At 30.7% G+C, this 13,951-nt stretch overlaps 4 protein-coding genes across 10 annotated transcripts; 2 read left to right on the forward strand and 2 right to left on the reverse strand.

Annotated features, from left to right (window-relative positions):
- Positions 1-172: 172 nt before the first annotated feature.
- Positions 173-4,264, forward strand: LOC126916068 (synergin gamma-like). The gene is made up of 6 exons (XM_050721431.1): positions 173-1,318; positions 1,442-1,817; positions 1,902-2,065; positions 2,172-2,313; positions 2,432-2,574; positions 2,668-4,264. Exons 1-6 carry the CDS (start codon positions 173-175, stop codon positions 2,887-2,889), a joined length of 2,193 nt encoding a protein of 730 aa, XP_050577388.1. The 3' UTR covers positions 2,890-4,264.
- LOC126916100 (transcription elongation factor SPT4-A) lies at positions 3,370-5,123 on the reverse strand. 2 transcript variants are annotated; one of them, XM_050721512.1, is made up of 5 exons: positions 4,968-5,123; positions 4,631-4,749; positions 4,446-4,552; positions 4,298-4,353; positions 3,370-3,605 (listed from the first exon to the last, which is right to left on the reverse strand). In XM_050721512.1, the coding sequence occupies exons 2-5, from the start codon at positions 4,691-4,693 to the stop codon at positions 3,487-3,489; spliced, it is 345 nt and encodes a 114-aa protein (XP_050577469.1). In that variant the 5' UTR covers positions 4,694-4,749; positions 4,968-5,123; the 3' UTR covers positions 3,370-3,486. The 2 variants fall into 2 exon arrangements, with proteins under 2 accessions (XP_050577469.1, XP_050577467.1); XM_050721510.1 differs by having other exon boundaries at positions 4,844-5,058.
- Positions 5,124-5,607: 484 nt separating this feature from the next.
- On the forward strand, positions 5,608-7,586 carry LOC126916095 (geminin). 6 transcript variants are annotated; one of them, XM_050721504.1, is made up of 5 exons: positions 5,608-5,747; positions 6,523-6,638; positions 6,710-6,837; positions 6,938-7,110; positions 7,179-7,586. In XM_050721504.1, exons 1-5 carry the CDS (start codon positions 5,742-5,744, stop codon positions 7,233-7,235), a joined length of 480 nt encoding a protein of 159 aa, XP_050577461.1. In that variant the 5' UTR covers positions 5,608-5,741; the 3' UTR covers positions 7,236-7,586. The 6 variants fall into 6 exon arrangements, with proteins under 6 accessions (XP_050577461.1, XP_050577462.1, XP_050577459.1 ...); XM_050721505.1 differs by having other exon boundaries at positions 5,629-5,747; positions 6,556-6,638; XM_050721502.1 differs by having other exon boundaries at positions 5,681-5,961; positions 6,556-6,638.
- A 91-nt stretch (positions 7,587-7,677) lies between these two features.
- On the reverse strand, positions 7,678-13,271 carry LOC126916094 (smoothelin-like protein 2). Its single transcript, XM_050721498.1, has 5 exons — positions 13,166-13,271; positions 9,957-10,032; positions 9,212-9,335; positions 8,908-9,059; positions 7,678-8,290 (listed from the first exon to the last, which is right to left on the reverse strand). The coding sequence occupies exons 1-5, from the start codon at positions 13,257-13,259 to the stop codon at positions 8,167-8,169; spliced, it is 570 nt and encodes a 189-aa protein (XP_050577455.1). The 5' UTR covers positions 13,260-13,271; the 3' UTR covers positions 7,678-8,166.
- Between the last annotated feature and the right edge of the window lie 680 nt (positions 13,272-13,951).

The following is a 13,951-nucleotide window of genomic DNA, read 5'->3' on the forward strand; positions in this document are numbered from 1 at the left end:
TGTGGAAATATAATTTCAAATAGATCGCGTGAATCAAGTGAGATGTTTATAGTGTTAACTTTGATGTATGTACCAGGGTAGTAAGCTGAAGGATGAAATTATACTACTCGACGAGTTCACGTAATTTAAGCTCGTCATAGCGAAAGCTCGGTCGAACATCACTTTATTAATAATGAACAAGACTCACATGGATAAAAGACTGAATCAATTGCCAACTTGGCTGTGGACTAATTCCACTACTTTACCACCAATCTATAAGATGGTATGGGAAGCGGTGAGAGAGGACAAACTCAGAACCAATGGAATGCAAACCGAGCTATTGGTCGATACAAACAAAGTCTTTCCTTTATTGCTCACTAGTCAGCTTCCTACGGAAGTCCTTGGACACATATGGAATTTGGCAAATCAAAAGTATGCTGGACAACTCACAGAGCAAGAACTATATATTGTTCTTGCTCTTGTTGCTGCAGCACAGGCTTCTTACACGTTCAATAGCCTAGATATATTACATCTACTTCCATTTCCGCCTACTCCTTATTTAAATATCGAATGTTTAATGAATCTACAGCCTGTAACTCAGTTAAATTCTGCAGCTAAGTTTCAAAACCTTCAAGAAAGTTCTGAAATCGGGTTTATTAGCTCTGATGAAAGATATTCCTTGGAAGTTAAGGGAAAAATGAAATTGCATCAACAAGGAGTCATATCTTCAGACTTAAATATGCAAATGACAAATAATGTACCTGGAAAAATTTCATGTTTTGATAATAAGTCTTATGTCTCTTCTACTACCATATGGGATTCAACTAATGTATCAAAGGATATGAAGCAAACTTCCCGCCCTCAATTAGATTCTAAACATCAACCAACAACAGATCTGTGTGATGATTTTTCTGAATTTCAAAGTGCTCCAATTCCTAACATTCCTAATATTCCAATTTGGGATACAAAACAGGGCTCAGCCATTGGAAGTAGACTTGCAAATCATAATTTAGGTATTAAAAAACCAATGGAAAAGTCAAAGAAGAATAATATGAATGCTAAATCTGCTCATGGCACTACTCAAACGCGTATTACATCTTTACCATTAACTACAATGTCTCAGAGTAAAGATCAATCAACATTGAATTGTTTATCAGAATTATTTCCTAAGTGTGCAATAAAAAATCAATCTAAAACAGTAATTCTTAAGGATACAGTGATAAGAAATAATGATCCGCCCAAGGACCATAGTGAGAATGTAAAAGATTATACAAGTACAGAAATTATAAATTTACCTAATGACAAAGATGTGTTGAATAAATTAGAATGGATGGATAAAGTAATTTAATCTTCATAAATTATATTAAAAAATAGTAAAAAATTAGTTATAGCTAGAAAAATGTCTAAAAATACTTTATTATTTTTCAATAGTATTTATTAATAATTAAAAATTCATAATTAGGTTTCATCAACAACAATGGAATCTACTCAACAGGATCTTATGAATCTACAACTTGTTGAAGATAAATATAGTGCCTTGCGTGCATTGGTTCAAGAAACAACTGTGTCAACTGAACCAGAGGCAAACGCAAGTTACAGCAATCAATCAACTGATGAATTTGGAGAATTTGTGTCTGCAGAACAACCTGCTAATAATACTCCTGCCACAAATGCTTTAGATACTGACAGTTTTGCCGATATTTTTACAGATTTTGAGTTTAAATCTACTAACAATAATAATGCAAACGCAGCAGATTTTAATCTTATGCCAGATATTTCTGAATCATTTGACAATCTTAAGCTTGAGGATAATGTAGAAGAACGCTCCTTAGAGATAGGTAATTGATGTTGTATATTATCTCTGATATTTAATTTTTTTTTTTATCATAGACAATATCATTATAATTACATTTTACCTTAAGGGAAAGCTCTTCAGAAGGAAGATGCCATATCAATTAATAGTATAGAATTCATGAATGGTGCATCAAATGCATTAACTCGATCAGGATCTGTGCCTAGTTTAGATCTTAAGTCTTTCTTACCGTCAAATACTGAAGATGAGCAAATAGTAGATACTACACATCAGGTTATTGCCATATTATACATTATATATGTATTGCAAATATTTTTTATATATTCAGCATATATACAAAGAATATAAAAGAGGATTTATAATCTATTTGGTTTTACAGTCAGAATATTGGGAATGGAAGCAATACATGGAGAGCTGTGTATTATTATTACAAGTAGCTGCAAATATATTTACAAACATTAGTTCAGAACTTGTATTACATGAAGTTTTAAATTCAGTACAAGGATACAACTTTCTATGTAGTAAGTAATACTTCAAGAATTTATGCGAATCAGTTAGTTTCGGAAAATTTTCGAATTACTTTCTTGTAGTGGTCTAAAATATATACCGCTATTATCGTGTGTTTCCTTTTTAAATCAGATTTAGCCGAAGTCGCAGCTGTTTGTAGACGGGTTAATTTTTCATATAAGGAAATGGATATCAATATAATAGGTTTTGATGAGCTATTAATGGATATTGATCGAATTTGGGCAGAAATGGAACCATTTTATGCAAACATACCAGTAAGAAATATTACTATCTCATATAATCTTTATTAATTTAGAGTCTTAAGTTTATAAATACATGTCTCTATATCTTCATATAAAACATTTCAGATTGTTACGGAATTACCAGCTTGGCCTTTACATCAAGGTGAAGCTATTTGTTGTTCACTTTGTTTAACAGTTATTACTAGTGGCAGGGTAGTTTATAATGAAAATAATTATCACGTTACTTGTGCTAATCTATGGCTTAATTGTGTAAACAATAATTTGCCCGCGATGCGGCATCCAGTCTGTTCTCATTCGAATATGTGTCCAGGTAACAATCATATTTGATATTGATCTGCATTAGAAAGAAAAAAGCAGAAACTTGCATTCGTAAATTTCTAATGTACACACATTAACTTATTATATGAGAATTTGTAGAAAATCAGAGCAAACTAACTTTGTATTTAGCTATAATAATTAGAAAATCAAACATTACCATTTTTTAAAATTTATCGAATAACACGAACATAATTTGAAAAAGTGATGTGGAACGTGTTTATGATAAGAGAAAATGGATTCCACACAAGTTGTACATATTCTTTAAATTCAAATGTTTTCAAGATATTACTAACTAGTCTGTTTAAAAATCTGTACAGATATTGAGAGATTTAGAGGAAATATTAATATATTGTAATCTTTTGGAATTAGAGAAAATGTAAAGAGTCGCGAGCAAATCTTACAAAAATCTTAATTATAGTCAAAAAGGTTGAAGGAATTAGGAGAGAATTCTTGGAACCTGAACAAATGTTCATATCAATCAAATCGATATAATATTTTCGTGAAAATCTTATTAAAATTCTTAGTGCAAATACAAGATAAATAATTAGAATATTCTAATAAATAACATTAGAAGAAAATATGCTAGTAATAATACAAATTTTGAAATTATCTTTGGCTTGTATCACGTGGTCTGTATGCTATTCCTCTGCTTTTCATCTCTCTTATAACACCTGCTGGCAATCGTCCCGATACTGATATTGCATATACACCTTTGCAAAACCGATCTGAAAGGAGAACAAAGATTGAATCTCACTTATTTTACAGCAAATATTTATAATTATTAGCAAGAGATTTTGTCCACTTATTTTGCTTTAAGTTAAATGAAAAAGACAGCATGTAAAAAATTAATGCAAAATATACATGAAATTAAAATATGTTAAAATAGAATCTTGTGTACGCACATAAGCATGTTCCTTAATAATTATACATACTGTCATACATATTAATGAAAATTCTGTATAAATGTATAATAATATATAATATTAAGAATCTCAGATACACAAACTTATTAAATTGCAATATATATATACATACGTATATATATATTGCATTGTTTTATATTAGTTGCATTTTTTGTATTGAAATATTGGCTTAAAAAACTTGTACAAAGTCCTGCCTTTCAATACATTTACAATATGATATAAAACATGATATAGATTATTGTTATTTGCACTGCCAAAAATAATTATTAAAGAGAGAAAAAAAAAGGAAAGGTTAATACATTAGAAATTTGAAGCAGCATTAATAAAATGTAAGATGTCAAAATAATGTAGAATAAAGGATAACAGTTTATAGTATGATTTACTATGAGATAATGTAACAGTTATAATTTTGTAAAAGTGTACAAGAATAAAATAACGATATTTCTCTTGCTTAATCTTAACTTATTGTGTCTAGGTACAAATTTCTTACTTACTTATTCTTTGCCATTTGCAAACCCAGCTATCCTCAGGACTCATTGCAGCAATCATACTAAAAATATAATATCAATCTTAATAATTTGATTTCACAACAGGAAAATCAAATATTGTACCAGAAAACTGTTTATGATTTATATGACTTACCCATCGAAATTGGAGCTTGTACAATCAAAAACATTATCCTTATTATTCTTCATACGCAAAAATTCATCACAATTGTCGCATCCATCAAATTCAAATTGATCAAATGTCTGTAAGATTAAAATTTTTAGTCATATAATTGTGCATGATAATTGTAGTTAGAAATATCAAAATAGAAAAAAGCATACCTTGATCAAGGAACATACTAAACAAGCTCTTAGGTTACGTAAATCCTTAGCAACGGTTTCCATTATTGTGTATTTTTCCACTTGTAATTTTAGTTTAATCTTTTAACAATATATATTTTCTGCAATATAAATAATGATAATATTAATGTAAAGTAAATAAATATATGATTTTCTACAAGTAATTTCTTCAATACAAGACAGTTTAATTATTACTTCTATAGTCTGTAGTTTATAGTATAGTATACACAGTATAACATAACAAAGGGCAATTTACAGCTACTTTGTAATATCTATTATTCACAGTATCAAAATAAAATCAAAATCTAGAGGAACCAACATGTTTAACAAGTTCGTATAACGCTTCTTAATAACTGTGTACGCACGAACGTCTGCTTAAGACTGAATAAAATGGATGCGAAACATTTCTTTGTCTGAAACAAGTACATAGATCTGTCGCACACCATCTTCTCTTTGACTACGGACAAGTAGTGTGTTGCCATCTATCCTGATGCACTCCAAGTTGCTGTTCCTTCTATATCAAATAGATGGCAGCACGCGACCAGTTTTTAGACAAGGAGAGAGATAGTATGCGGCAAGGACAGCAATAGCGATTAGTGTTACTTTTTCGCCGCTACGTGGTGATAGTGTGGATGATTCGAAAAAATGTATATTAGTGAAAATAGCTAGTTATGAGGATTAATTTAGGAACATTTATAATTTCATCGTCCGAAATAAACTGCTGTAGTAATTCCTTTTGTTTAATTTCTCTGTTTATAAATTAATTCGTTAATTAATTTAGTTTAAAATACTTCATGTTTATAAACCTATTTAAACTTTTTGTACCAATAAATATCTGATACTTTCTTTCACGCCAAACATTTTTATTTTGATAAAAATAAAATAGTTCTGTTTTTTTAGGAAATTATTAAGTGGTATAAAATAATTTTTCATTTATATATTCACGTTAATTGTCATAGAAACTATCCTTTATCCTTAACAGTGCTATCATTGCGTTACAAAAGCAGCAATTTAAGAACCAATAAGTAACGTACTAAATGCGGAAAAATCTTACATTCTACGTCAAGCATTTGTCGTTTATCGTACACATAGGATGAAGGTGGGTTAGTTCTTCCGAATTTATACATAAGAAATATTTGTTTTGGAAATATTGTAGTTCGGATATATTATTAAGTTCTACCATTCTCAGTCTATGCACGTATATAGTTTGTATTTGTTCTAAATTATTTAATTGACTCGCATTTCTAACGGCCACTATCATGAAACCTGGAAGTGGCACAAAGGTTTCTACCGCCAAAACAGTTGCTTCTAAGGTTAGTGATACATGTAACGATGTTTTTCGTCACTTTTCATTTATGATAATCATTGCAAAGTAAACTATCGCTTACATTACAATTTCGCAAAAATTCCATCATTTCGTGGAATTTTATATATTAGAAATTATAAACATCTTAATTTATGAAACTATTATCTTACCCATCTCCTTTTATTTACAAACTTTGATTATTAATTAACCGCCGTTTTAAATGTTGAGTAACGGTCTTAAGTTGCATGTGAATCATCACTGTGGGACTATTTGTTTTGGAAATTTATCAGGGAACAAACACATCAATGTAATTGAAAATAAGTGAATTTATACAATTTTTATAGGAATCTATTTAATAGAGCATTAACCATAATTTTGTTTCCATAGATGGAGTTCTATTGTATTACAAGTTCATTTTGCATGTTATATTTAGAATACCTTCTCTTACTATCCTTATTTTATACTTTTTAATTTCTTTTATATCTTTAGTATGGCACATGATACTGGTAACATAATTGCATGTAGAGGCTCTATCATATGTCATATTTTTTGTCTTTTATTGAAACAGGATAAGGTCAGAAAGTCTTTGCACGTTTTGCAGCCAACAGCCACTAACAAAGAAAATCTAGTTGGTGGTAGGAGGATGCTGAGATCTGCCCTAACAGGAAAAGAAACACATAAAGGGTAAATAAGTTTTACAATTTACTTGTTTTATATTTTTTAAATGTCATATCTAAATTAATTTTACTTTTTAGCGAAGTAACTGAAAAATCTAAAAATGATGAGAAACCAAAACGTAAGAAAATAACTTTAAAAGATAAAGCAGTTCAAACTGCAAGAGGAGGAAAAATAAAAATTGAAGTTGAAGACTTAACATCTGAAGGTATGCTTCTATTAAAAAGAAAAAATTAGGGGAAACTATGATCCTTCATGTAATTATTGAATTATTGATTTTGGAAATATTTGTTTTATACTTACAATAGCTGGACCTAGTGAAAACTACTGGGAAGTCTTGGCTGAAAGGCGGCGGATAGCGCTTGAGGATGCATTAGAAGATAACAGAGAATTGATTGGGCGTGTTGAAAAATTAGAAGAAGAAAATCGTATATATAAAGAAATGTTAGAAGAATCGAGATCATTAGTGGAAGTTTTACAGGTATTGTAACCAATCCTTCTCCTGTAATGTTCAAATTCCCTTTAATTAAATCTAACATTGTTTTGCAGGAAATGCTTGGAGAAGATAGGAATGATATAAATAATTCTTTAGAAGATACCATTTAATTTAACGTTTTGCATTCATGTACTAATTGGTGCCTTATGATTAAAATACAGTGCTTTGAATTAGGCACAATGTGTAATCTACTCGTCAATAATAAATATTGACGGGTTGTGTGAGTAACAAGAAAGTCTGACTGAGTAAAGATCCGATAAACTATAAATGGAGACATTTCTTGGTGTTTCTAAATTCATTTTAATTGGCTTTAGTTACTCATATTTATATTAATTTGTCATTTAATGAATCAACTAAGACTATAACTGCAACTACAGATGTATTTATCTCATAGACTATCACTTAATATAGTATAAATATTAGATATTTTTGATTATAACGAATAAATTGATTTTCTAATATGAGTTGAAATTTTCTTTCATTATCTTCTATCTGAAAAATTCGTGGTTCGTGTTACATCGTCGCTAACAAAAAATAACGATACTAATCGAGCAGATTGCTAGCATCACATGTTTATTTCATAAATCTTTGGCGTAGAAGACCTTGAATTCCATCGATAACATCAATGTTATAACATCAGTTCCTTTTTTTGTTATGACTGGTGGTGTTTTGTTCACGTATCAGTCACGGCACTACATGTTCGAGGAAGCCGTTTTATTTATTGCATCGTTTTTCGGTAAAAATAATTATACATTCATTGGAAGGCTGCCAGGAAAGTCGTGCATAAAAAAATGTTGCTGAACGCGTTGCTGAATGCCAGATGCGCAAAAGCGAACTTTTTCTATTTCTTCACTGTTCTCCGCCCGAGGATTTCGCCTGAGCTTGTTTCGTTTTTCTCATCTCATATTTGGAGAATGCGCCGTTTCCTTGATGATCTATTCAAATGAACAGCAGACGGACTCGCGATCCTCGAATCGTATTAGGCGGTTGAATGTCGGGTTTGCACTGCGGAACGCCATTAAGAAGCGTCAAAGTAAGTCCTTAATCCTCGTCTTTGAAGCGGCGATAGATGGACTGTACGTAGGTGAAGACGCACTTCCAGTCTGGTCGGCGCATCATCACCATGTCCTCGACATCAAGTAACGGTGCGATCCCGGCGAGTTCACTACAAACATTTAACCACTCTTTAACATTGGTGGTATTTAAAGAATTTTTCAGAAAGTATAAACATCTAAGTTACATTTCAAAGATCTAAGATACAATTTAATACGTTAAAGGTATTTATAAGTTTGAGTAAAATCAATTGTCTACTCAAAGTCGTATAACATGTATACTAAATTTCCTCCACTATATTTTGATTTATTTTATAGATATAAATGCCTATTTTATTTCAAATTCAACAAATATTTCTTGGAGGGACGCGTCAAAACTATGGAACAATAAATAATTTATATAAAAACTATACAAAATCAGGAAAGTAGCTTTCAGATGATTGAGTAAAAGTTTGAGTAAAATCAATTGTCTACTCAAAGTCATATAACATGTATACTAAATTTCCTCCACTATATTTTGATTTATTTTATAGATATAAATGCCTATTTTATTTCAAATTCAACAAATATTTCTTGGAGGGACGCGTCAAAACTATGGAACAATAAATAATTTATCTAAAAACTATACAAAATCAGGAAAGTAGCTCTCAGATGATATAAAAAAAGAAAGTCCGAAGAAAGATACGAAGAGAAGAGTAAGAGCCGCAAGAAGATAATAATTTAAGTTTACTCGGCTTTCGTAAACGCCAACTCGAAGTTCATTTTGCGGTTCTCCGGCCGTAGCGAGTGATAGTCGAAAGCGTCTGGTCTAAAGTGATGAAGCAAAGCGCAAAACGCCAATCCATTGTTCCAGCTCGTCGAGAAATTATCCAGTTGCACGTTCTGCAATAGAAAACGCAGCTATGCAACACGATTGACTAATTCTGCGAACATCGTAATTTTCTCTCGGCTATTGATGCCTGATTATTCGCGTGTTTTCTGTAAATAACATAGACGCTCTCGCGTGTGAAGCTCCATTTACAAGGCGGATTTACCTCGTACTCTTTGGTTTTGGAACGGCACCACGCCAGTAGCCGCTCTTTTATTTGCACCGCGTTGTCCCGCACCGCTGGCTCGGTAAACTTGAATCGAAACTCTGTTGCCGGTGACTTTACGGGACTAAATATAGAAGGAAAAGCCTTCAGTTAAGCTTTCGAAGAAATGGAAGGTGCATATAAATATAAAATGTATGGCGGATTAAGTCAATTAGCGAAGATTGCGCTTGAACGATTGCTTATGACTTAATTTTCAACTTTATTTAACAGTAGTAGAGTGCAAAGTTTTATGTAAAAATATATTTTAATGACCACAACTAGAGAAATAGAATTTAAATCGAGTTTAATTTCAACTATGGAAAATTATATATATATTTATAAAGCTATATTTTATAAAGATTTTAGAATATCGATCTAAAAATTCCAAATTATAGTTAGAAATTGTTAAGTCCATATTTAAGTTCTAATCTAAAATTTGTCGAATATTTGTTTTCTAATTTTTATAAGCTTTTTCATTTATTAATTTTATAATTTAAATCAACCTACTATCTTAAGATATATCTAATACATGTATGGTTGTCATTATAGTTAAGTAACAATAATTATTCTAAGGAATACAGGTTTCATATATTTTTGTGGTACAACTGAAATAGAGAAACCAGTTGTCTAATAATATCCATTCTTTCACTGATAGTAAAAACGAAAATACCTGTTATATAAATAAAGAACTCTCGTAAACGATTACCTGGGTGACGAGGCGGCGCTATTTTGTCTGTCGAGTTCACGAAACTTGGCAAACGGTGATAGCGGCTTCTTACGAGCTGGAAAACGAATAAAACGATTTGAATTAAAGACGTATTATCAAAAAAAAAAAAAGAAAAAAAAAGAAGAAAAAGAATGAATCATAAAACGTTAGGGTTCATTGAAATGCATTCTGTCATCCCATCTTATGTTAATTTCTCTATTATCTAATTAAAAAAGTTTGTCAATGAAAATCGCTACATATGTGAGAATTATTATTAGGACTTGGCAAAATTCAAAAGTAAAAAAATAATTTCAAAATTAAATTAAAAAAATAAAACAACTAAAACTTTCGTTTCTCAACCTCGTCGCTGTTCCTCGATTCGAGGTTTGCTGTTTTCCTTTTTCCAATCTGTTTAACGATTTGAACGATAGATTACAACATTTTGTTATAACACACGGTCGTTACAAAATCATCTTTCGTTCCCGATTTCGTGATTCGAGCCGCAACGAGGCGATGACGAAATCGCTCCAATAACAAGAAACACGTGGAGCTGAATGTAAAACTAAAAGACTTCTAATCTAAATTGTGTACTCTCTGTGTTCGTGTGAGGATAGTTAGCAGCGAAACTCTTAAATAAAATGCAAATAGGAGCCGAGGTTCATTCTGGGGCACACCAAATTTCTCGCTTTCTTTTATAATAGATGAAAATTACAGAGGATGCACTTGACAAGCCACATATGCTACTCTTTTAAAGGGAAATTTCAGTTTTTTTTTTTTTAGCGAACTCATCTTTTACATTTTATTTTAACAATTATTTAGAGAAATATTATAACACTATTATTATAAAATTGTCTTTTTATTGGCCTTGGAGCTAAACCATATGTTCAAAATATTGCCTGTCATAATATTAGAATATCGAAGATATCAAACTATTGCTTGTCTTAATCGTATCGTTGACGTGTACCGAACTTTCTCAACTCATCGCTATTATTAGAATGTTTACATTTTTGAGCCTAGTAGATTTTTTGCATTGTCAATTATGTTTAATCGTAAGGTGAAATTAAAATAAAAAGATCTACAATAATATAATTTTCACGTTATCCTCCTGTGATCTTTATATGAATGTATAATTTTTAACGAATAGAATAAAACATACATATGTTCAAATAAAATGTACGGTATGCATACGTTTTATGTACTCGCATAATTTTTTAAATAACGATCTCCGCGCCATAGAATTGAAATTTTTAATTCTATTTGCCAAAAACTATTATATAACAACCGGAATAGGTCACAAATTCGATATAGGTAGCTCAAAACAAAGTTCAACCCAAATGGGTATTCGTGCGTAAATTTTACACACGATCACACAAACGCACTCGTACCTTTTTGAGTAGGTGTACGCGTGTGTTTTGAACACACGGGAAACATGTGGCGATTTATATATGCGCATATGTAATGGTATATATTTTTACGGCGCGAAAATGCAAAGATTGAAGTCGCCAGAAGCAATTCCTCATTGATTCCGCGAACGAAGACTTGGAAACTTGGCTGGCGCGTCTCCCGATTCTCTTTCTCTCTCTGTATTTACAATCTCCAAATAAATGCACGTGTACGGGGCGCGCTATTTTTGTGTCGATAGAGGACGATTTGCTCCTCCGTTAATCGAAGAGCCATTCGTTATTTATTGGAATTTTCTGATCGAAGATCCATCGGGAGAGCACTTTTCGATTCTATTTTAAATTCTATTTTAAAAACTCGATATCTTACTTTAAAATTTTACTCTGAATCTTATTTTAAATGTTCGTATTTGGTAATTGTTAAATAGTCATTTTTCTCTTCATTATTTAAAATATTTTACAAGTAAAACGAGAACTCGATATTGCGTTTCTTAATCTGTCAATGTTCACTTAATTGCTTATTATTTTTTATTAATTTTCTAATTTCCAGTCAGTCCTTTTTGTAACGTCTTCTTAGCAGAAGTATTTTTTCTAAGAATCTTTCTTAAAGTACTCTACATTTTTCTTGACCTATTCTACATTAGCTTTAAATATTTTCTCAGTCCTTTCACTTTACTCTAAGCTTTACCATGTTTTACTTTGTCGTGATTATTGTCGGTAGACACACGGCGTAAAATCTTAGTTTATCCCGGATTTAACGAATTTATAATTAGTAATATCATTTCTTGTTTAAATTAATTCATGTAAATTATATTAGTAAGTGAGAAAGGTAAGCATGTCGAGTCACGAGTGTTAATAGAGTGAATGTCAATTTATCTATTTAGTAATATTCCTCGTGATTCTGTGATCTGCTAATGCAGCAATCAATGTGACATCATTCTCCATTTCCGCCAAGAATCCAAGCGTCGAGTGTAGGATATAAATCGTGCGTAAATTAAAGATCATCAAGCTTCCGGTATTTTTTTCCATCATCGTTTAATTTTTAAGATTAAACTGTTTTAAGGCTTCTAAGTGCATATTTGATCCTTTTAAATTTTCTCTGACTGTATTGCAATTAGATTCGTTAGTTTCAAACAGCTTCAGGATTGTGTGTGTTGTCGCTTGTTTTATGGGGGGACATTGTCCAAGTATTTAAAATTGAATTTTCACCTAATTAAATTCTTTAGCTACTATATAAAGATATATACTAAAGAAATAGGACGCAAAATATTGTGTAAAATTTAATAAAAGAAAACTGGTACAAAATCTAATAATAAATTGTATGGAAGCATTGACTCAATAAATAATAATTCTTTAGCCAAATAAAAGTATCCTTCTGTACATAATTACTCTATACATTTTTTAGGAATTTAATTATTAGACTATGGATGTTTATCCATTTATGGAAACTTTATAAAAAAAGTGCGTATAATGCTTAAAAATATACGAAACATTCGAATATTTCATTGTAATATTTATATTATAGTACTTAAGACAGATTTCTATTTAGGTTCTACTTCTTTAGTTCAATTTAGTTCATAAAAGTATGCATAAAGATCCACTGTCTATCAATTATCTCAACTGAAATAGTAACACGGTGATACTTGGCAGTTATTAATACTCGACGAAGAAGTAAGTGGCATATAAGAAACAAAAATCTGTCAAAGGAAGTAAAACTGGACGTGAATAGTCAGACAAGGTCCCCCTCTTGCATTCTACTGCACCTAGATGTACTAATATACAGTAATGAACAAAAGTATCAGCACAAACCAGATTTTCGTGTAAAATTCTGTGTAAACTTATAAAATTCACGGTTCCTTTTGAAAAAAAAAAAATTCTCTTTTGTTGCATCGTCAAAATTCATTAAGCAGTTGTGCTATAAAAATAAATAATAAGAAATAATAAAATAATAAAAAATGTATAAATTATATCAATAACATTAGTTATGCAAACTAATATTATCAAATAAGTTAAAGAAACACAACAATCAAATATTTTTCAAAAATCTTATATCTTCGAATCTATCGAGTTATTTATTTCTACAGCTATTTTATATTGAAATGCTTCTGACATGAAGATACTTCTTCTAAATTGATCAATCGTTTCCAAACTCTACTTCTCAAATAGCGCATTTCGTAATTATAAAACCATTTAATAACATTCAAGTTTTATACGTTTATACGTTGATGTGATAAAGAAAGAAGTACATATTTCGTATTTAGAAACAATTTATTCTTTTTGCCCGCAAAAACAATGGATTAAACGATAGACTAAAGAAAAGAAGAAAGAGAAAAAAGATGGGAACTAGTTTATTTCTATTTTATAACAACAGCGCCGATATAATAGAATATTTGATTTTACAAAAATTGAGCTCAGTATACAATAAAATGAAATTGTTGTAAGTCTAACTATAATTTTGCACGATTTTGGTCAGATTTTATCCTGTTCTACCTTCCATCTGGTACCTAACAATTTAAGCATTCAAGATTTTAGTTCTATAGTTAAGCAGCGTATTTCACAAGAACGTTGAGCAAAGAATCGTGTTTTCCCAAATTC

Source organism: Bombus affinis, chromosome 5 (assembly GCF_024516045.1).
Source record: "Bombus affinis isolate iyBomAffi1 chromosome 5, iyBomAffi1.2, whole genome shotgun sequence".
In the NCBI taxonomy this organism is placed as follows: domain Eukaryota; kingdom Metazoa; phylum Arthropoda; class Insecta; order Hymenoptera; family Apidae; genus Bombus; species Bombus affinis.